The sequence below is a fragment of the Petaurus breviceps genome, unplaced genomic scaffold, assembly GCF_028583685.1.
Source record: "Petaurus breviceps papuanus isolate PSGF00001 unplaced genomic scaffold, PetGlider_PUasm1.0 37, whole genome shotgun sequence".
Lineage (NCBI taxonomy): Eukaryota > Metazoa > Chordata > Mammalia > Diprotodontia > Petauridae > Petaurus > Petaurus breviceps.
The window spans coordinates 101243996-101268203 of NW_027186296.1; the positions used below are offsets into that span (position 1 = coordinate 101243996).

Below are 24208 nucleotides of genomic sequence, written 5' to 3' on the forward strand. Positions count from 1 at the left end.
TCAAACAAGAAAACTCACTGCCTTGGGATTTCTTTCTTATTTACAGTTTCATTTAAGAAAAGCTTCCATATATTTTCTGTTTTATTTCTGTCCATTCTGAATATGTCTGAAACATATATTGTATAGATGAAAACTACACAAATTTTCAACCTCCTATTCCCTGGAGATACAGATTTTATTTACACTTTTTTTTTTGTCATTTCAGCATCAAGCACAGAAATAAATACTTCTCCCGGTAAATATTTTTTAAGGCTTTCTTTCTTTCTAGAATGTAGACAAGCCTTATTTGTTCAGAGGAAATGGTTTTTAATCTAATTAATTTAATTCAAATCAAGTCAACCAATATTTATAAAGCACTGCTTCATATGTGTGCATACAATCTCCCTTTCCCACTGCTCCACACAAGTAAGTTTCTGAAATCACATTAAATATTTAACTTTCATCTCTCCTAAATTGGTCCCTTCTCAGCTTCAGAAGCTAACCCCTAATTCTGATATTCTGGAATTGGGTGAACAAGTCCATGTCACTCTTCCCATATCCTTCATTATTTTATAAACTTTGATAGGAAGAGCTCTGGAGTAGGAATCAAGAAATGAGTTCAAGTATCAGCTCTGCCATTGTTTATGGGGGCTTGAATAAGCTATTCCATTTTTCCTGAGGCTCAGCTCAATCATCTATAATCTGAAAAAGTTGGTAAAGAACTCTAAGGTCTCATATTGCTCTGACATTCTGGGACTTTCTAGGCTAAACCATTTCTCTTTTTCAATCAATTTAATTTGTGGCTATTTTGTGCTTTCCCTGCTACTCACCCACCTCTCTGTCAAAATATGTAACAAAACAGGAGTTAATGGGCAATGCATAGTTGACCATCCTAACCCTCATTTGCAATTCTGATGGGTGAAAAGTTGGAAAAATTGACTGAAATGAATTTTTGGAATTCTCTGTGAATACCCATCATTCGTACTACCCACTCTGGTGTACTATTTAACAATTGTTTGTATTGTCTTCAAAACACTTCAAGAATTCATCATTTTATGGCTGCATAATCTAGGTGGCCTCCCAGTTTCTAACCGAATTTCTGCTGTTACTAGAAATATTTTTACTCATCATTCAAATACAAGAGATAGTATAACTTTTCACAAAGAAAAAAAATTTCTTTCTATCTTAGCGTTTTTCTATTCATTTCATAATTTCACTTAAGAAAAAAAACTTGTCAATTTTTGAAAACCAATATTTTATGCCTTTGCTTAACATAGCTGAAATATATACCTTATAAGAGAAAACATAGCTCAAAATGTGGGGCATAGATTTTATTTACACTGACTTTTTGCTATGTCAGCATCAAGTACAGAAGCGACCACATTATCTGGTAATTGCTTTTGCTGTTGCTGTCTTGCTTTATGAAATGCAGACATGTCACAGAATGCTTGGCCATTGAAAAGGAATGTTTATGTCTAATTCATATTAAATTAGGCACTATTTGTTGGACACTTGCTCTCTGCAAGGTACATAACTTCTCCATTTCCCTGCCATAATATAAAAAGCAAATCTCTGCAAGAAAGCTCAGCATACTATTATCCTTTATGTCTCATAAACTTGCTCCTACCAAGAAGGTAAACATTTAGTTTTTATATTCTGAAATTTGATGAACAAGTCTCTTCCCGTGCCCTTAATGATTTTATGAACTTCGATGGAAAGAGTGTTAAAATGGGATTCCGAAGACCAGTTCTGCCACTGACTGGTAGTGTAATATCAGAGAAATCTTTTCTTCTTTCTGAGCAGCGAGGTGGTACAGTGGATAGAGTGCCAGGTCTAAAGTAAGGAAGATCTCAATTCGAATCCAGTCTCAGATAGTTATTAGTTGTGTGACCCTGGGCAAGTCACTTAACCCTGTTTGCCTCACTTTCCTCATCTGTAAAATGAACTGGAGAAGGAAATTGCAAACTACTCCAGTATCTTTGCCAAGAAAATTCCAAAATGGGGTCATGAAGAGTCGGGCATGATTGGACAACAACAATGAAAAGTCACCTTTCTTACCCTCAATGTTTTCAAAATAAGGATATTAGAGTTGGTCATCTTCCCAGTCGCTTCAAATTCTGGATGACTAGGTTTCCAGACTGACATGTTTTTATGTCACCTATCTAACTTGCTACTTACTGGGACTTCCTCTCCTTCCTGTTGCTCACTCATATCTCTGTCAAAAAGTAGAACTAAATAGGGAGTGATGAGAAGCAGTCTCCTCACTGTTGACAAGTCTGGCTTTCTGAGGAAGAGTCTAGCTAAAGATGGAGAGGTGTATCCCCAGTAAACTGATCCAACTTGGTGGTGAACAGACACAACCAAGGAATATGTCAATCAACTTGATGGAGAACGTATCCACTAACACAATAGCATCTGGTCCTTTGAGTCCTTCATAACACCTGGGAATGTCTCATGGGACTTGGTGATGGTTCTCCAGGTCAAAGAAAAAAAATTGGGAATGATCCCCAGATACTCTTAGTTCCTTTGATTTACTGATGTCTCCACTATGGATATATCATCCATCAATTCACCTAATTCCACATTGAATATATAATTTTTTAGCACACAACATCTGTTGGGAACAAAAATTCCTAAGACAGACACCTATAACATAAAGTTATTTTGTGGTTGTTCAGTCATTTTCAACTGTGTTTGACTTCATAAGCCCATTTGGGGTTTTCTTGGCAAAGAGTTCCTCCACCAGATCATTTTATAGATGAGGAAACTGAGGCAAGCAGAAGTAAGGCACTTGCCTAAGGTCACAGCTAATAAGTGTCTGAAGCCAGATTTGAACTCAGGAACATGAGTCTTCTGACTCCAGGTCCTGGCACTCTATCCACTGTACCTCCTGGCTTCCAATTCAGTTGTACTGTAATCTGTATGAGTGCAGGATTAAAAGAATCACAGTTCAATTTGTACTTTTCTAAGACTGGAAATATTTTCACCAGTTACTCAAAGATTTGGACTGAGTAAGCCTGTGATAAATGTTTCTCACAAAATAAGAAAAGTCCTGAGTCTGACAATAATTCTTTTGTCATGTTTTATGCTTTCATTTAAGAAAAACTTCCTTCTTTTACATTTTAGAAACACCACCTTGTGTATGAAATTAAGGATAGGGACTGTATCTGTGATTTCACTGGTAAAGGGACCTTTTAGATGAGGAAACTCCCCTCCTCCAATGCAGAGAAGCACCTTCTCTGCAATTCAGAATCTCAGAATTGGCTAGATAGAGCACCCAGAGGATATGATCTGCCCAGAGTGACACAGACAGTACCTGTGACCAGTCAGTATGTGCCAGAGACAGGATTCAGGTCTTGACTGTGAACCTTGACTCCAAAGCCTTTGTACTGGGCTGTGTCAAAGCTTAATATGACAGAAATTTAAGCCTTGTGAATTAAAATATAACATAATTCTTCTGAGTAAAGATAGGATTGAGGTTTGACTTATGCTGTCTTTTGACAATTTCAGGTTCAACAGAAGAAATTACTTCACCTGGTAATTGTTTTAGTTCTTGAATTCTTGCTTCCTGGAATGAATATGATCCATAAAATGTCTTTTGTTATCTATGCATGTGAATCCTATGATGCAGTTTAGATGCATGAGGATTGATGAAGAAAACTAGGAAATCTGAAAAGATCTGAAACTAAGCAAAATTCTATAAGAATGGAGTCCACACTATGATTATGATCAAACCAGGAATGGTGAATGAAAGTGAATGAATGAAGAATTCTCATGACAAATAAATCAGGGACAGAAAAAGTGCCAGGATACATTTTGCATTAAAATTTGGAATTGTAAATAACTCCTAAGCAAATTTAGTTGCTTGCTTTGATGTTTAATATTAACTTTCCATTAAGACATTTGTTGGCTTAAATGAATTTTAGAAAATTCCAAATTTTCCTTGTCCCTTAACTCCAAGGAAATGCACATTTTATAATCACAACAGCTTCAACTCTTCCAGAAACACTGAGACTGATGGTTCCTGGTTATATTCTATGGAGTCTCAAAATATTGACACAACTAGGTGGTGAGAGCTTTGCCTCAGGAAGACTTCAGTTCAAATCCAGCCTCAGACACTTACTAGCTGTGTGACCCTGGGCAAGTCCTTTAAGCTCTGTTTGCCTTAGTTACCTCATCTGTAAAATGGAGATAATAATGGCACCTACTTTCCAGGGTTATTTAAAGGATCAAATGGTAGAATAATTATAAAGTATTTAGCACAGTCTCTAGAACATACTAAGTACTATATAAACATTAACTATAATCAAGACAATTGTTATTATTTTCACTGTTCAGGGTCAACCAAAATTGACTTTTTAAACAAAGCAAGAGAGATTATACTATGTTTACAAACGAGAAAAATTCTTGCTCTTAGTATTTCTGCCTCTGTTTCAATTTATTGATGAAAAACTTGCCAATTTTCAGGTTTTCCATTTCAAAAGTCAACAACTTGTATCTGTGACTACTATGAATGAAGTATAGGGATAAGAATCAGGACTGTAATCTCATTGGTATAAAAACTCCCTTTATCCATACAAGTCTTTGCCTCATGGGCAACTTAGAATTTTGAAGAGTAGCCTAGAGCACTGAGAAATTGTTGCCCAGCATCCCATAGCCACTGGGTTTCAGAGAAACCCAAGGATTTGAATCTTGGGCCTTCAAGGCCAGCTCCTTACCCACTATCTCAATTTGCCTTTCACTGACCAAAATATAAAGCTGGTAAGTTATAACTCTGAAACTTCCTATACACTCAAGATAGAACTTAAGTATGATTTTTTTCCATCTTTTTGGAATTTTAGCACCAATCACAGAAGGATCCTTTTTCATTGGTGTTTTGGGGATTACCCCCCTTTACATTGTGGTGTGGGAATATTGCATAGAATTGATTTTATTAAAAAAGGAATGTTTATATCTAGCTGAAATCAAAGTAGCTACTATTGATTGAGCACCCAATTCAGTTTCTCATTTCTTCTCAAACGTGTAAAAGCAAGTGAAGGAAAACAAGGAGAATTATCTATACTTATAAGAATTTATTTCTTACCTTAAGTCAAAAATCCATTGACATAAATTCTTTCTTAGATCCTCACAATGATCCTGTGAATCATCTACTTATTACAAATGAAGAAATTGAACAAGCTCTCATATTGTCGCCTTCTCTCTGCTCATGTGTCCCCCACCCTAGTTCAGGCATGCATGATGCCTTTCCAAGATATTAAAATTTGCAAAGTGTTTTACAAGTATTATCACATTTAATCCTTACAATAAGCCTGGAAAGTAAGCACTATTATTCTTCTTATTTTACAGATGAGGAGACTGAGGCAGACAAAAGTTAAGTGACTTGCCTAGGGTCACACAGCTAGTAAGTGTGTGGGGCCAGATTTTAACCCAAGTCTTCCTCCGACATTCTATCCACTGTATCACCTATTTCAGGTTTCAGATACATCAGAATAATAACTATATTTTTATGGAACTTTAAGGTTTACAAAGCACTTCACACATGTTATCTGTGAGGTAACCATTTTATCAATGAGAAAATAGGTTGAGACATTAGGCAGCAAGTTAGTAGCAGAGGAGGAGAGTGAGCTCAGGTCTTCACCACACCAAGTTCAACACTCTCTCTCCTGCCAGATCTTTCCACTTCCACCAAAGGCACAATTTGAATGTATTCCCTCCTGGCTCGTGGTTTTGGCTTAATGACCATTTGGAGGATTAGGGAGGGGGATAATGCAAAAGTATTGGACAGCGTGACCAGAGTCAAGGCAGATTCTGTGAGCTAAATGGTTTTTCACAGTTATTTTCCATAAGAATTTGAATATCTGCTAGATTTAAACCTTTCTTTGGACAAGGAGATATTTTAATGTAATTTTAATGTTTTTTATTGTTTTTATACTCACAGGTTTCACTTCAGTAATAGATATGAGCCCCACTCCTGGTAAGCTTTTCTTGTGATTTATAGAAGTATCCCTTTTATTTCTCTGTAATTGGGCTTCTAATGAGTATCCTCATATGGAAACCAATCTATATAATGCATGGAACTGAACATCTGTTCTCTGAAGGGCACTTCTTTGGTTAACTCTGTCATTTGGAACCCAAGTCAAGTCAACCAACAATTTTTAAATACCTACTGTTCCAGGAGCTGAGTAGAAGAGACACAATGAGAGGCCAGAAAAACAATCTGTATTCCAAAGCAGTTCACATTCTAATGGAGGTGACAACATGCAAACAACTATGGACAAACAAGGAATGTCCAGGATGCATTTGGAGATAATATTAGATAGAGGGAAATCACTAGCATTAAGGGAGATTAGAAAATGCTTCTTGGGAAAGGTGGGCTCTTAGTTGAGATCTGAAGAAGCCAAGGAATCCAGAAGACAGAGATGACAGCTGAGAACCTAGAACCACACACACACACACACACACACACACACACACACACACACACACATACGAGATATAGTTGACACTGGGTCTTCAAGGACAAAAAGGAAAGAGTTCTTGCCGATAGATAATTTACATTCAACTGGGGAAATAAGGCACATATCCAAATATGTGGATCCAGCACTAATTACTGGATACAGGAAGAGGGTTAAAGGACTTTCATTAAAGGAATAAGATCATGTATTGAATGCTGAGTTGAAGAGACAGCTAATGGACAAGTTAGTTGGTTGAAACATACTATGGATGGATGGACGGACGGACGGACGGACAGACGGACAGACGGACGGATGGACAGACGGATGGATGGATGGATGGATGGATGGATGGATGGATGGATGGATGGATGATTGTTTCATTTCATTTCCATTTCATCCACATATAATTTCATTCCTCATAAAGGAATTCCTGGTGAGGAAACTCACTCCTTAGTGTGTTTAATTTTCTGCGAAACTGAAATGGAATCATACCATTTAAAAGGATTAGGATTATATAGTTATATATGAATTATATTCAGTAATATGAAAAATGCACTTCTGTGAAGCAGCTTCACTCCTCTGTGTTGTTAGATATGTGAAGCATTACTATAGACTAGCATATATGTTTCCAAGATGTGACTAGAAATTACTTTTATCTCTTCATGGATTTTCTTAAGTCAAGAATATTAAAGTTCCCACTACTGATGCTTTTCATGGGTGTGGACTACCTATCATTCTCTGTTTTGAAATAAATTCCCTTTTCTTATTCATGGCCCTTCCATTATTGATTATTTCAATGTAAAGGGAAATTATAAAAAACTGGGAATTTCTCTTGGTATGCTATGCTTTCATCTTATTCAGTCATTCAACAATTGTTTCTGAAATTCTTTTTTGTGAGGAAGGGAAGGATTAGGGACCATAGAAATCTATAATTTCATCAATGCAGATTGGGAATTCATATGGTACTTAGTATAACCTTAGAGGGTTGTCTGGGGCCCTAAGAGGTAATGATTTGTCTGTGGTCACACAGCTGGTATGTCAGGATTTATAATCTATAAAACACTAACCTTTTCTTTTAGATATGTCTCTATTCACCTAAGTTTATAAGTATATTCCCAGGCCCCTTCCCTAATGAAGGAATTACAAATAGATCCAGCTTGACAATTAGCCACACTATGTAAAGCCCCAGTCAGTTCAACCAACTTTGTTAATGGACTTGCTGAAAAAATAAGTAATTGCTTGGTTGACTGAACTGGCTACTTACTTGACTAAATTGGGCAATCATTTTGGTCTAAGTTGCACGTCACAGATTTTTTCATTTCCATTCTGTTAGTTTTAGTTTTATGCAGAAGTATTTGACTTTCCATTTTAAATGTTCCTTTTTATTGAACTTTTCTTTGCATTTTGAGTTAGATCAGGTCAGGTCAAATTATATTACACTGGACCAAAGAGCATCACCAAATTTATAAGGTCAAGATAAGGTATTCTGATCAAAGTAGGTTACAGAGGTAAAGATTTTCTTTGCATGAGGATACTTAGCATTGCAGAGGTCAGTGGATGAAAAGAGGCAGCAGACAAGCACATCCCAGGGATGATACAACAGCAGGGGCTAAGAGAACTCAAACCTACTTTGCTTTTTTCATTTTTTATCTGATAAACTAGCTAAATGAAAACAGATATTAGGCCCCTTGTTTACCCATTAGTTTTAATGTTTGATGTTGGGTGTTGTTTTTTTTTCCTTTATGCACAGACATGACTTCATGTTCAGTAGAACTGATCCCTTTTTAAGTAATGTTCTCAACCCAATGGCCATTTTATTAGTAAATAAGATGGATTCCCCTTCTGAAGTACAGTGGATTACCGTAGAAGATAAAGAATGTAGAAACCTGAGCTAGCAGCACCTACCATCTGAATCTGATACTGTATGGGCTCAACATGTGATTTTACTAGCATAGGGAACGCCTGGATAAAGAAATTCCCTCTACCAATTCAGGTTAGCCCCTTCTCTCTGCAACTTAGAGTCTCAGAGAATTGTTAAGAGTACTGAGGTTAGTTACATGACTTGCCTAGGGTCATGTGGCCAGGCTGTGCCAGAAGCAGAAATGGAACCCAGATCTTCCTTTCTGTCTCTAAATCTGGTTCTCTTATACAAGGTGTCCCAAAAGCCAATGTAGTTTTATGCCTTTCTGAGTTATTAAGGCTTATGCATTGTTAAGTTATTAAATCATAATACTGCCCTAAAACTTTGGGGATATCCTGGACTATAACAGGATTTTTCTCCTCTGGAGCAAAGTCTCTGGAGTCATGATTTGACCTTCAAAATGTATCCAGATCCATGAAGCAGTGACTATGCCATCCAATGACTTCACTATGTTTTATTTGGTGAACTACAATTGTCCCTTCCATATTGTGAGGGTTAGGGATGCAGCATCCTCATGATCTAGAAAATTCATGCAAAATTTTTTGACCCTCCCTTCATACCAGAGAAGAAATCTGAATTATTATGGTATTAAAAGATAAAATATGTTGCTATTATACAATACTATACATATATTTTATGCATTTCTGAGTTTCTAAACTTTTTCTCGATCATCTGTAGTTTCTGCAAAACTCCCCCAAAATTCCCATTTAGTTGTTTTATGCCAACCTGTGATACATGGAAGCTGTTATAGGGAAAGTCACAATGTGGAAGAGATAACTGTAATATAAATTAAAGAATATTTTAGCTACAACACAAATGTCTGTAGGAACTAAAATGTTCAGGTTTTTGTTTCTTTCCCCACTGATACTTCAGCCTGATTCTCCCTTTTGCAGTTACAGGTTCAACCTCAACAGAATTGACCCCTTCAACTGGTAAATCTTTGTTGCTTATATTCATTTTTTTGCTTTTCTTTTATTTTTTTTTGGAGGAGGGAAGGTAGGGCAATTGGGGTTAAGTGACTTTCCCAAGGTCATGCGGCCAGTTTTGTGTTAAGTGTCTGAGGCCGGATTTGAACTCAGGTCCTTCTGACTCCAAGGCCGGTGCTCTATTCACTGGGCCACCTAGCCACCCAGCTTATATTCATTTTCTAAAATAATATCACTGATTTTCCTGTCCAGTGTAAGTCAAATCTTAGGTAACAAATGTTTTGGGTGTCTGATACTGTTTCTTTATTTCTGATAAGAGTACATGGTGAGAATGGACTCTGATTTGGTTGTGGTTTGTTTTGGGGGGCTAGTTGTTATTATTTGTTGTTTAACACACACAGTAAAATGTCACTAGAAGATCACTCAGGATTGATCTGTGGAAGCATTAAGCACCTCCCTTCCCCCAATTCCTTCTATGCCTTTGCTTTTTCTTTTAGATCGCTGCCCACCACCCCTACTTCACCTACCCTAATTATGTCTTTAAATAGAGTAGAAACCCTTTCCAAGTTGATATTGGGGAAAGATAAATACCTGTATAAACAAATAGTGGTTTGGGGGCTCTCCCTTAGACTTGTCTTACAGGATAGGACAAAATATATCAGATGAATTAGAAGGGACCTTGTGTAGTCTTGCCACTTCACTTGACAAAGAGGCCCAGAGGGATGTCCCTTGAGGAGCATTTTGGAAAGAAGTGTAACAATCCTGATCTTTCCTTCCTCAATCCTTTGCCCCCTCCCACGATTGAGTCTAGCATTGACTACAAACCCATAGTTTGCAGTCCAACCCATATCACCTTGACTAAATACAGCAGAACACTTTTATAAGGTCCCTTTATTTTGAGGGAAGAAAGGCCTAATGCCATTTTCCCGGTGCCCCTATTTAATTTATGAAATAAATATATTCAAATACATATAATAATCTGCTATGTTAAAAAATATGTTTCTGCTTTATTTTGCTTGTAGGCCTAGCACATTCAATGCTTATTTCAGCAGCTCTGTAAAACCTTGAAACCTACTTTTGAAGCCTTTTTTAAGCATTGAGTTTGGGGAGAAGATATTTAATTCTCTTTTTTTTTCAGCTACAGCTTCAAGTGCAATAGAAATGACCCCTTTACCTGGTAATGCTTTCTGCCTATTTATACAATAATTCTAGATGGGATGACTTCATGGGGAGGTGGCATGTGAGATGTGTTTTAAAGAGTAAGTAGGAATTCTATAGGAATTACTGTAGGGGGGATAAGTGGCATTTGGCAAATGGTGGGAATGATGAGCCTAGAAGCCAAACTGGAAGAATAAAGAGGAGAGTGAGAAGAGAGGGAGTAGAGACATCCATGGTAAACAGTCTTCTCAAGTGTTGCCACTAAAAGCAGAAGAGATGTGGAATGATAGGGATCAAATAAGGTTTGGGGTACACGGAGGAGACAGGGGCATGTTTGTAGCCAGTAAAGAAACAGCTGGCAGACAGGGAGAGATGAAAGGAAGTAAAGGGGGGGAATCTGCTAGAGGAGATGGGATGGAATGGGATTACTGGAGCATATATAAGAACCTACTACATGCCAAGCACAGTGCTCGGCACCAATGACAATTATGATAAACATATTACATTTATATAAAAGAAATAATGATAATGTTACGCATACATAGACAAAGATGAAACAGTCCCTCCCCTCCAGGAATTCACATCCTAATTGAAACATACAACATGTACACAGATAAGTAAGTTTTAAATATTTACAAAATAAATGTGAATTTACTTAAAGGATTAGTACTAATCACTGGGGAAATCAGCAAAGGTCTCTTGGAGGAGGGAGTATTTGATTAGAAATCAAAATTTCTCAAAAAGGAGCCAGGGATTCAAAAGGTAAAGGACAGAAAAGAGGGTTTCCAGACATGGGAAAAAAGCTTTGCAGAGATGGTGAAGAGAGAGGTGGGATGTTATATACAGAGAAGAGCAAGTAAACCAGATGGAACTGAACTTTGACCCCCTCTTTTGTTTTCTAGAACCTTTGGAAGTAACCCCTACAAAAGGTCAGATCTTTGGTGCCACTTTCCAACACCTTCACATTACTGTTGATTTTCTTTTCCAACATTTCTTTTTTTTGCATTTTGGAGGGGGGAAGGCAGGGCAGTTGGGGTTAAGTGACTTGCCCAAGATACCATAACTAGTAAGTATTAAGTGTCTGAGGTCAAATTTGAACTCAGGTCCTCCTGACCCCAGGGCCGATGTTCTATTCACTGCGCCACCTAGCCGCCCCCTTTTCCAATATTTCTAAGAGAAATATTTTCTTTTCCAAAGACTAATACTGTATATCAATAAGAATGCAAAGAAAAAATATTTTGAATATGAACATAAAGAAAATAATAATTTAAATAATTTAATAAAATAATAATTTAATAAAAATAATTTGTTGAGAAAGAAAACTTTCTGTTTAGTAATCAAGGTTTCCAGATCCAAATCAAACTGGAAACAGAGACAGAGGCTACTTTTGTATGGACTGATCCAAATCATTTGGTCAGTTTGGGGCATTATAATGACTGTGAAGATCTACTCAGTCAGTTCTTTAATGTTTGCTTTTACTTCTTACATTTACAGATCCCACTGAAGCAGAAGCAGCCCCTACACCTGGTAAAAACATCTTTCTCTCCAGTATTTAAGTTTGTTTCTTTTCTTATTTTGTATTTAAGTTTAAAACAAAAAATTTACAAATTAAAAAGGTGGGCAGCTAGATGACTCAGTGGATAGAGTATCAGTCCTGGAGTCAGGAGGACCTGAGTTCAAATGTGGACTCAAATGCTTATTAGCTGTGTGACCTTGAGCAAGTCATGACCCCAGTTGTCTTGAAAAAACAAACCAAAAAGAGAATCTTACTTTCCTTCCCTCCTCCCCCTCCTTCTGTCTTTCTATCTCTCTTTCCCTCCCTTCTTGCATCTCTCCTTTGTTCCCTCTGTCTTTCCATTCATCCTTCCCTCCCTCCTTTATTTATTAATTTATTCACCTATTTACTTATTTCTGGCAGATAGAATAAGGATATCTGTTTGCCACATCACAGCAAGAGGAATGATGTGATGTTGAGTTTCCTGACCTATGAATCCCTTTTTCACACACAATTCTAACAAGCATTGGCATCTGGTTTCCAAGGTAACACAAAATTAGAGGCAGCATATTAGAAGGAAACAGGGATTATAGCAGAAATAGCTACAGCCTTTGGTGGCCGAAGAGTTGGATTTGAATCCTATCTTTCCTATTTAATATATGAATGAACTTGTACTTGGGCAAATAACTTAATATAACAAATATTACTAAGTTTTGTGTAAGAGAAATACAAAGTTGATATAAGGCAAGGTCTCTACACCCAGAATGGTTTTGATCTTGTAGGGACTTGAGATACAAGCACAGAACAGCTAAAATGGGCCCTGGGAATCATCTGCCTACGTGTAATATTTTAAGCTATGGGAATGCATGAATTTTCAAAGGAAAAAAATATAGAGAAATCCAAGACCAAACCTTTGGGGCAACTCCTACCCCACCCCTTTGGCGTTAGGGGACTAGGTGACATAGTAGATAGAATACCAGACCTGGAGTCAGCAAGACTCACTTTCCTGAGTTCAAATCTGACTTCAGATGCTAGCTATGTGACCCTGGGCAAGTCACTTAACCCTGTTTGCCTCAGTTTACTCATCTGTAAAATGACTGGGAGAAGGAAATAGTAAACCACTCCAGTATCTTCATGACCCATTTGGGGTCATTACTGAAAACTGAACAACAGCAACATGAAGGGGTTAGAAAGATGAAGGGTTAGCCAAGTTAAAGAGGAGAAATGATTAGAGAGGCCAGAATAGGACCCCCTAAGTGTGATATCTCAGAAAGCCAAAGAAGGAAGATGTTCAACAGTGTCATACACTATAGTGCTTAGGGATAGATGGAACTGTGATTTCACTGGCATAAGGAATCCAGGGTGAGGAAATTCACCTTACCAATGTGGGCTGACAACTTTCCTGCAATCTGTATTCTTCAAGAATTGCATTGAGCATTGGAGAAATTAAGTGGCTTCACCTAGATAACACAACCAGTATGTGTCAGTGATCATCCCTGAACCCAGGCCATCATCCAAGGACAAGGTACAATTCACTACACTACTGTGACTCTCCACAATGTCAAGGGGGATAGACAAAGAATCTGAAATGTTTTTCCATTTAGGGAGCTCACAGAATGAGAACTCCCTCCACAAAGGACAGATGACTATAATTTAGTAGGTAAGTACTAAGGAGTAGGCAGGGTCACACAGAATTTGAGTGACTTGCCAGGGTGTCACACAGCTAGAATCATAGGAGGATTAGGAACCAGATCTTCCTAACTCCAAGCCCAACATCTCATTCATTACACTATTACGTCTCTATGTTAGAGAGAATGGACACTGGAAAAGGGTCTTTGGATTTCACACTTAGGAAGTCATTAGTAGGGATGGAAACCCAATGAAAGTAGTTAAAAAGGGGATAGTCAGAAAGCCAAAGCATTGGGTGCAAAAAAAATTCCCAAGAAGTTTAGCAGTGGAAGAGGAAAAGAGAGATGGGATGGTAATTTCATGACCTAGGTCAGCTGAAAGAAATTTCTTCTTCATGAGCTTTTCCTAGAGCTTCTTAGGGCAAGCCCAAATGCCAAATATTAAAGCCCTTGGGAAAAAAATGACATGGAGTTGAGAAGACAATAGCAACAATAGGAAGGAAAAGTATATGCAGATTATATGGACCTCAGGAGATGAAAATTCATTGAACTCTGTGATAGAAGAGGTAATGTGAAAAGAGGGACAGTGAAAAGAACAGAGAATTTGAAGTGACAGACTCAATTTCAAAACCCAGTTCTACTTTCTACCTGTATGATCTTGGGTAAGTCATTCAAACTGTATGGGCCTCAGTTTTATCCACTGTGGAATAAAGGAGCTAAGTTTGATGACCTCTTGGGACCATTCTAGTTCTAAATCTGCGCTCTAAGAGTAGTCTGGAAGCAACATGATGAGTAAGGAGAATGTCCACCCCTTCTTCTGACCTTCTGAGTTGGGGGGAGTGGGAGGAAGACTAACCTGAAATGAAATTAGTTATAAGACATATGATGTTGACAGGAAAGAACTAGGTTTCCATTAAGATTAAAAGTAGGAATGGAATATTAGCTCAAAAGTTCAAGGGCATAAGATATTTGTTGAGAATAGAGTAGGAGTTCCAAAGAGCAGAACAGAATGGACAAAACCATGGTTGACCCCAGAGTTGGTCTGGAGAAAATTATGGGTGGTTTAATTATGGGCAAAGTAGTGTGGGCATTCTGATTGCACCTAAGGCTGAGACAAAATGACCAACGTTGGAAAACTAGTACAATAGCAGGTCAATTGCCTCGGCATGTTCCCTCAGTCGAACCTGACCATATAGGATTTGTAGGTGTTGTCTTCCCCAGAGTTCAAGAAGGAATTTAAAACCTCCACCAGGGGTTACGGCTCTTTGATTTAGAGAAGCAAAAGCACAAATGAATGGACATGCGTCCAGTCTCTATAAGGCTTCTTCCTCAAATTTGCTTTTGATCCATAATTAAAAGGGTCCAGCCTCAGTACTCTGTAGGCTTCTCTAGGGAGGGGCAAAAGAAGGCTGAAATTCTGAACAGCCTCCTTATACATAAGCTTGTTTCCAGGTATGCTTTGGCTCTCAGTGAAGAGAGCTGGCCCTAAGTCTCTGTGCTCTAAGTTTCTGAGACTGAAGAAGAAGGAAAGAGGCAAACTTCTTTGAGCTTTAGTTTCCTTCCTCATAAAATAAAGGGGTTGGACTAGGTCTTCTGGGAGAGTATCATTGTATTATATAGCACAATAAAATATTTGTTGTTTGTGAAGACCTTGAGTCATCAAGAAAATTTCTAATTGTATTTGCCATGTACTTTTTTTTTAATCATTTGGGGTTAAGTAACTTGCTCAAGGTTACACGGGCAGTTTTGTGTGTGTGTGTGTGTGTGTGTGTGTGTGTGTGTGGTGTTAAGTATCTGAGGCTGGAACCGATCCTGGGTCCTCCCAACTCCGGGGCCGGCGCTCTTACTCACTGCACCACCTAGCCACCCCAGCCATATACTTTTAAGAATGTATAAAGACATAGGAATTATTTTTTAAGACATTCCAAAATTTTACAGTTTTTAAATGTTTGGCTTGCGTTTAAAGGAGCAAATCTTTAATTTGTAGAACTCTCAGCTATCCAGAAAGACTTGTTCCCTGAGGATTTCGGGAAAACAGAGATTTTACTTTTTGTGTAAAAGAACAGTATCATACCATAATATGGGAATTTTGTTCTCTTTTCCAAGTGATATATTTTTCTGATGTATATAAAATAAGACTCAGATACCGGGCATTCAATAAATGTTCATTAATATTGAATGAATGAGAGTGTCAAATAAGAAGATATAAATAACTGAGATTTCTTCTCACTTAGAACAATTCTTTGGTCTTTTCAAGATTTGCCGCTTAGACTTGTGAATGGACGGAACCGGTGTGAGGGTCGGATTGAAGTCCGTTACAAGGGCATATGGGGTACTGTGTGCGATGATCATTGGAACATAAAGAATGCACGAGTCGTTTGCCAGCTGCTTGGCTGTGGCAGGGCTGTAGGGGCTCCTGGACGTGGTCATTTTGGTGCAGGAATGGGAAATATTTTGCTAGATGATGTGCGCTGTGTGGGAAATGAGGCTTCTTTGGAGCAATGTCATCACCCAGGTTGGGCTATTCACAACTGCAAACACCAGGAAGATGCAGGCGTCATCTGTGAAGGTATGTATAAGGTTATCCAACTGAAGAGAGAAACCAATTTATTCCTCTTTGCCATTCAACCTCTTTGAGAATGAAATTGACTCACTTTTCTAGGGACTATGAATGAATCTCACTTTGGGTTCTTTTCACCAAGCAAGTGTGAGGTTAAAATTCCCCCCAAGAAAATTATATCTTAACTAGGTCCTAACAACCAAGTAAAGATGTAAAATTGAGGTAATTAAGCAAATGCAGGCGATGGGGAAGAAAAAAGTCACTTAGGTAAGGGCAGATTTTTTTGTATAAATTATCCTGGTATTAAATGCCTTACTTCTCTACTTAACTTTAGGTTTTATAACCTGGTCTCAAATCACTGACAAAATTGATTTTAGAATTTCTATTCTGAAATCTATTTGAAAGAATGCATTGAAATAATTAAACCACAAGGATTGGGGGTGGGTGGGAGGAGTATCTGATTTATGCTAAATAATCTCTCAGAATGTTGTATTAAAAGAACAGAAAAGTATAGCAATGCTCATAAGAATAGAAGAATTACCATTCAATTTTATGTTAATGATTTGTCAAGTCTACCACTTTGTCTCTGGAAGGGTACCATGGATATGTTATAGAAAGGTATTTCTATTTTGGAAGAGCATAGATGTTCTCCATGATATCACTGCCAAAAATTAGAGACTCTCCCCCAAATCTTAGTTTTCCCCTCACTTTTCGGTATAATACTACCACCCATAGTTTTAACCAAACTTTTTTAAACTATATTTTCAACATCTTAAAACAAGTCATATTATGTAAAGTGGTATTTACTCAAGTTTCCAAGGGTGCCCTGTGGTTATTTTATTCTGGTATTTTGAGAACAATACGTTTTATACTTATTTATAATCATAAGTAGCCATACTGTTTATAAATTAGTAGACTTTATTTTATTTTTATTAACCATTTCATTTTACATATTTTAAGAGGAATATTAATAGTCTAGAACCAATTTTAGAAGACTGCTCCCAAGATGGTGGGGATAATTTGATGGCCTGTCATATTAGGATAAATTGAAGGAAATGGAGATTTTTAGTATGAAGGAGAAGAGGTTAAGAGGAATAGGGTAACTGGCTTCAAATATGTGCAGGGCCCATGTAAAAAAAAATAGAAAAGGCTTAGTCTTATTAATATTGTCCCTAGAGGGTATCGTTAGGATCTAATAGAGGTAGATTTCAGCTCAGTATAATTGAGGTTCCTAACAATTAGGAAGATCCCCAAATATAGAAAGGCTATCTCCTGAGTTCCCTATTGAAGATGTTGAACTAGTCAGTAGCTAACTAGATGAATAGCAGGAATTTTATAGAGAAAATTCAAGCATCTAGTAGGAAATAAGTATATGAATTTCAAGTACAAGATTCTATCACTCTCTATAAGGAGAGGGGGGATCAAAAGTCAACCACTAAAAATTAGCAAAAATAGATGGAAAATATAAATCATATCAATTAACACTGAGTTCCATCATAGTCATTCTTTGCTATGATATTGACCTGTTTTTAATCTGATTACATTTTCAGGCTATCCCAGCAAAAGTGAAGGAGCCAATCTAAATGGTAATTAATGACTTATTCCACTTTTAATTACAGATCAGTGGTTTAGATTTATTCTTTTGTATAGTGAGACTTACATCTTGCAGAGTTCTTTTAGCTTTTCCTGGTATCTGAGAAAAATCTTTATTAACCAAATTCCTTTTCAAAAAAACTAAAATTAATTTAAATGTTTTAAGGGAATGAGGAATATCTCCTGATCCAAAAAGAGAAATATAGGACTTCACCTTATTTATGAATGGGCTACTCTTTGAATGTTTAATTAAAGAATTCTAAATACAGAAATCTGCACAGTTAGAGTAGATAATAAAGAAGGTGATATTATCTTTTGAGGTTTCCATGATGGGATTTCAGGTCACTAAGGCACAACCTTGTAATGCTTACCAGGTACCTTCCTTGACACCCTCTTTATTTCCAGAAAATCTCAGATGCCAGGTTTGCAGGTGGTAGTACTTGGTCCTAGTTTATGGTGTACTGGTCCTTTTCCTAGTTTGTTAGCATTAGGATAAGGGTAGACAAGAGATACGGTCTGTGAAACCACGTGAACTATGTAATGCTTCAAACTCAGATCTACCATGTTCCATAGTGCCATGTATATTTTGAAAGACAATAAACCCTGTGAGAAGAACTATATTGGTGCAGTGGCTAGAGCACAAGCCCTGGAGTCAAGAGGACCTAAATTCAAATCCAGCCTCAGATACTTACTAGCTCTGTGAACCTGAGCAAGTCATTTAACTCTGTTTGACTTAGTTTCCTCATCTGTAAAATGATCTAGAAAAGGAAATGGCAAACCACTCCAGTACCTTTGCCAAGAAAACCCTGAATGGGGTCATGAAGAGTTGGACACAACTATATTAACATAACAAAAACAACAATAGTGTAGGGTCAGGCATACAGTGGGTGCTTAATAAATGCCTGTTGGTTGACTGATATAGGTAAAGTACCTGCCAGCTAGTGCTTTTTTGCATGTTTCTCTGGAAACCTGAACACTATCACTTCTGGAACAAAGAGAACACAAATGGAAATGAAACCAGTCTGTACTATTTCATTCTTTAACTAAATTCAGTGCTGCTTTTTGTAAGATGTTCTGCCTCCCAAACTGAGCATGCTATAGTGGAAAAAAAAACAAACCAACAAAACTCTGAATTTAGAATCAAAGGACATGGGCTCAAACCCTGGCTTTGTGATTTACTGCCTTGTGACCTTTAAGGTATTTCTCTTGTTCAGTCCTCAATTACTTACTATGTAAAATGAAGGCATTGAATTGATGACCTTCAAAGTCCCTATCATCTGTAAACCCAAACTCTCTCTACTTTGAAAAGACAAGAAGTTCCTAACCTTTTTTTTTTGTATCATGGATCCTTTTAGTAGTCTGGTGAAGCCCTCTTCCCATAATAATTTTTTTTTAAATGCAGAATATAAAATACATAGGATTATAAAGGAAATTAGTTGTATTGAGAAAAAATATATTTTTCCTATCCAAGTTTATAGACACCCTGAAATCTATCCACACACCCTTGGGACAGGGGAGCATGAATCCCAACTTAAGAACTCTATTTTGTCTCCTATTCCCAATAAACTTTTCCCTTAAAGACTGATTTATAAATTAGTTAATTATTCACCCATATGAATTGGGAACTGATACATTGTTCAAAGGTCTTTCAGCAATGGTGAAAGTTTTTTATTCTTTTTTTCCCCATTACCAGCTTTACCCAGCTCTGTTGTACCCAAGAAACATGGTAAATTATTTTATCATCCTGGGTTTGAAATTCCCCCAAATGGGGTAAGTAACCAAGAGGATAGTTGCATGAAGAAACCATGCTTCTATTCATCGTCTTACCTTCCCACAAATCAATACATGATGAAAGTGGAGGTGTAGGGGAGAAGAAAATAGATCCTAGGTATATCTGGTGTGTGAAACTCTCTAACTCCTACCCTGCTTCTCACACACAGATAAAAATGGGATTTACTGAAAGGCTCAGGGATTCTGTGGGCTTGGCCTCTATGTGTCAAATGCATTGTCCTTCTAACATAGTGATGATGCATAGTGCATTGTCAATGGGACCCTGGCTTTGAATTTGTTCCATTGGTACGGCTAGGTCTAGAGTGGATCAGTATTTATGAAGTCCTCCCCATTGACAGTACATGCATTAATTAGTCCCCTCAAAACTCACATGTTCAGTGACCTGGTGCCCTCTGTAAATAAATGTGTTTCCTTCTACTCTCCTTCCAGCCCAGCTTTCTTGCTTCCCAGATCGATTCCAAGCTGTCATTGACCGAGGCTACCTTCAGCAACTAGGCTTCTCTTCCTGGAATGTACACTTGAATGACAGGTTGTGCAGACCACAGGTTACAGGACGTTTTCTTATATTTGACATACCTTTTGGCAGGTGTGGGACAGTCAGACAGGTAAGAAATTGCCTAAATTACAAGGGGGTGTGGATCTTGTTCAATGAGTATTTAAAACAACATTCTTGGGGCGGCCAGGTAGCACAGCAAGTAAGAGCACCGGCTCCAGTGTCGGGATGACATGGGGATCAAATCCAGGCTCAGACACTTATTACCCACCCAGAAACACCTGGCCATGTAACCTTGAGCAAGTTACTTAACCCCAATTGCTTAAAAAAAATAAAAATAAATAAAACAACATTCTTTTAAAGATTATGTGATTGGCAAAGAAGAAAAACACTAAAACACTGTTTTTCAATATGATTTCTGTAATAGGGAATATTCATTTTCTCTTTCTATAGGGCAGGGACCCTTACAGTCAGCTGTCCCAGTGTGAAGTGGTAAATGATACAGAACTGGTAGTTGCAATGTTCCCCAAGTTCTATCTTTGAAGAAATAGGAAGAGAGGAGAAGGAAGAAAGGAAGAATGAAAGAAAGAAAGAAAGAAAGAAAGAAAGAAAGAAAGGAAGGAAGGGAAAGAAAGAAAAAAAATTAGGAAAAGGAAAGAGAAAGGAAGAGAGGAAGGAAGGAAGGAAAGAAGGGAGGGAGGGAGGAAGAAGGGAAAGAAAGAAAGGGAATGAAGGGAGGGAGGGAAAGAAAGAAAAAGAAACAAAGAGATAAAGAAGGAAGGAAGGAATATCAATAAAATATTGTTTAAAAAAATAAATAGAAGAAAATAAAAAAGTCCAGAAGGCTATATAATCATAACAGCTTTTTTTTTTACTATGCAAAACTTAATAAGTAGTTCTTCATAACAAAAATTATCTTACAGAAGGTCACTGGTTCAGGTTTTGTTTTTGCACATTAAATATTTGATTAAGCTCATAAAGATTTTTAACTTTAAAAAGGGAAAGTGAAAAGGCCTCCCTTTTCCTCTGTATCTCTAAACCAATTATCATCACCACATCCTCCAAAGCTCACCACTATGTAGGTCACCTTGTATTTGGAGGAACACAGCATGAGACAGGCAGAGGCAAAGGGGACCAAGACTGGAGTGGATACTATGAAAAAGGCTGAGATTGGAGCTGAGCTGAGGATGGAGTAAGGGCCAAATGAGAAAGAGATCAATCAAGGTCTGGTATAAGTTAGGGCTCCTGAACTACTTGATTCTTGTTCTGATCCAACCAATAATTATACTCGTGATCAATCTGAGTTTTCTCATCTATAAGATGAAGGGGTTGTACTATATGGCCTCTGAGTTTCCTACTAGACCTGAGTCAAGGATCCTCTGAACCAAACCATGCAATTTCCACTGAATACGGTACAATAAATCAATTAATTAGCTTTTCACCTGCCCTGTGCAACTTACAGCTGAAGATAATTCATGAAGGTAGTGTAAATCCACAAAGGAAGAGCATTGTCTTTCTTCTAGAGAGATATCAACAAGGATTCCATGCAACTCCTCCCTACCCACCATTTAAGATATGGGTTAACAGCCATTGGTGGCATAAGTCCAAATGTCAAACCCCAAGCAAAATTTTGCATAGCAGCTCCTCAGTCCAACTAGCATGGAAAAATTCATGTAATGCACCTATAAAGGCTGTGAGGCCTCCAGGATTGGGTCATAATCCTACCTATGATTGCTATGGCAAGACCATGGCAATGTCAAGGTAGAATCCTTAACCTATGATAATCATGTATACAAGGACATCGTCATTTTTCAACGAACATGTGTTGCTTGTCTTACCTAATCTCCATTTAATAGGTCTTTGTTAAGGAGTATCATTGGTCAGGAGGTCATATGTTTTGGTGACGAGTTGTTTTCATTCTTCACAGGATAAATTTGGTTCTGTCAGTTACTCCAATTCAATCAGGACAAGAACCCGAGTCCACCCAGGCCGCATCATTGTAAAACACAGGGTGCCTCAGCTGAAATTCACATGCAACACCAACCAGGCTCCAGTGGTCGAAATCATTCATGTGGCTAACACCCCCAAGGAGGATAGTCAGGTTGCCAAGTACGATGTATCCATAACATTTTTCGAATCACCAGAATTCCAGGTTCCAGAGACCATGACACCAGACCGTGCTGGCCAGAGGAAGGAAGTCTTCCTTCAAGCCACACTCCACAGCCCAGACCCAAACCTAATGCTATTTGTAGACACATGCGTGGCCTCTCCTGATGCCAAAGATTTTTCAACTGTGAAGTATGTCTTAATCCAACAAGGGTAAGGAGAACATAGTTTTCTTGGTGATATAGGGATGGGCACACACCATTTCTTTCTTTGGAGAATCAGTACATTTTTAAAAATTTAATCGTGATGTTTTTAAATGGCACAAAATAATACAAAACTTCTGTTGAGTAGATTAGCACTGTCATCATCCCTATGGACTAAGAGGTTAGCACAGGCACAGTAAACAGCTCAGGCTCTCACAGTCTCATACTGATACAAACAAGGTTCATATTTGGGCTTTAGGTGTCTTCTCTTTGGCAATGAGAAGCTCTATTAGCCTAAACTTTATTCTGCGTTCTAATTAGATTTTCCAAGATCCCTTTGTACCATCTAAGGATTTTTATGCCCTTTTTAGTTCCTAAGAAATGGGGGGGGGGGTGCGGCCAGGTAGCACAGCGAGTGACAGCACCGGCTCCAGTATCAGGATGACCTGGGATAGAATCCAGGGCTCAGACACTTAGCAGCCACCCAGAAACACCTGGCCATGTAACCTTGAGCAAGTTACTTAACTCCAATTGCTTAGGGGCAGCCAGGTGGCTCAGCAAGTAAGATCACTGGCTCCAGTGTCAGGATGACCTGGGGATCAAATCTGGACTCAGATACTCAGCACCACACCCAGAAATAACTGGCCGTGTAACCTTGAGCAAGTTACTTAACCCCGATTGCTTTAAAAAAAAAAAGAAAGAAAGAAAGAAAAGAAAGAAATGAGAGGGGGAAAGGATGACGGGAGTAAAGGGGGGGGAGGGAGGAAGGAGGGACAGAGAGAAGAAGAAGAGAGGAAGAGTGAGGGGAAAAGAGGAGGGAGAGAGGGAAGGGAAGAAAGGGGGAAGATAGAAGGGGAGGGAAGAGAAAGAGGAAAGGAAGAAAAGAGGAGGGAGAGAAGGAGAAGAATGCTCATTAGGGTGGGGCCACTGAGATTTTTGTTCCCACTATATTGAAGTTAGAAGGTGCTAACTGTACTTGAAATCCTCCAGCAGCATAAACAACAGGATTTGGTACTTAGATGTCTAAAATAAAATGTAATTTGTTAAAATAGGAAGTTAATGCATATCCAGCTGCCTCCCCATTATCTCTTTATTTTCCCTATCTTTATGCAGTGTCTTCCTAGGAAGCTTTTCCCAGGGCAATTTGTGGTACTTGCCCTCCTAACTATGACTGTGACTGTATAAGTTTCCATTTCCTCTAACTGAGGATAAATGTATTCAGGTCGGGAATGAACAGCCCATTTAAAAAAATGGCTTCAAGCTTCCAGACACTCATCACAATCACAGACAGCCCAGACCTTCTGAAGCCTGAAGTTCCTAGACCTGCTTCTGAACAGTGACAGCGCTATTATCCACCCCACATCCCCGGCCCCAGCTGCCATTTACCACCAGCTCCAGCATAAGATACGTATGGTTGTCTCAGAACATAACCAGCAGTGCCCCTGAGGGTGTTCCTGTTGATTCAGGCACAGTAGAATAGACTTGACTATGGGGGCCTTCTTGAGAGCAGAGGGGGCAAAATAATCCTTAAGGTGGTAGAGAAATATAAGGCATTATTATCAATAATTATAGTAATTAATAAGATGGAGGTTTTCTTTTCCATAGATGCATTAAGGACAATTCCTATGCAAACCTCAACTCTCATCACAAGAACATAGCACAGTTCAAATTCAACGCCTTCAACTTTCTCTCAAACTATGATGTGGTTTACCTGCAGTGTAAGGTTGTGGTCTGCAAAGCAGATGACCGCTCCTCCCGATGCTATAAGGGCTGCATAGGTCAGAGGAACAAGAGAGATACGAATGACCAGGAAGAAATAGAAGCGGAAAAGGAAGGATCTGAATTTATAGGACCTTTGGAGATAGAAAAAGCAGTCAACCAGACAAGGAGTCTACAGTGA

The 24208-nt window shown here is 38.2% G+C and overlaps 3 protein-coding genes across 5 annotated transcripts in view; all 3 read left to right on the forward strand.

The window, feature by feature from the left end:
* The window catches only part of DMBT1 (deleted in malignant brain tumors 1), a 495581-nt gene that overhangs the window by 382143 nt on the left and 89230 nt on the right, over positions 1 to 24208 (forward strand).
* Positions 1 to 24208, forward strand: part of BUB3 (BUB3 mitotic checkpoint protein) — a 555213-nt gene that overhangs the window by 96740 nt on the left and 434265 nt on the right. The window lies entirely within an intron of this gene.
* Positions 1708 to 24208, forward strand: LOC138168725 (scavenger receptor cysteine-rich domain-containing protein DMBT1). Its single transcript, XM_069097596.1, has 7 exons — positions 1708 to 1789; positions 5918 to 5953; positions 15820 to 16131; positions 19409 to 19441; positions 19936 to 20111; positions 21927 to 22318; positions 23914 to 24208. The coding sequence occupies exons 1-7, from the start codon at positions 1708 to 1710 to the stop codon at positions 24206 to 24208; spliced, it is 1326 nt and encodes a 441-aa protein (XP_068953697.1).

Coding starts and splice junctions, on each gene's coding strand:
- LOC138168725 (XM_069097596.1), top strand. CDS start 1,708: ATGGGATTCCGAAGACCAGTTCTGCCACTGACTGGTAGTGTAATATCA. Junction 1,790..5,917: donor TCTTTCTGAGCAGCGAGGTG/GTACAGTGGATA, acceptor TTATACTCACAG/GTTTCACTTCAGTAATAGAT. Junction 19,442..19,935: donor TGTTGTACCCAAGAAACATG/GTAAATTATTTT, acceptor CTCTCCTTCCAG/CCCAGCTTTCTTGCTTCCCA.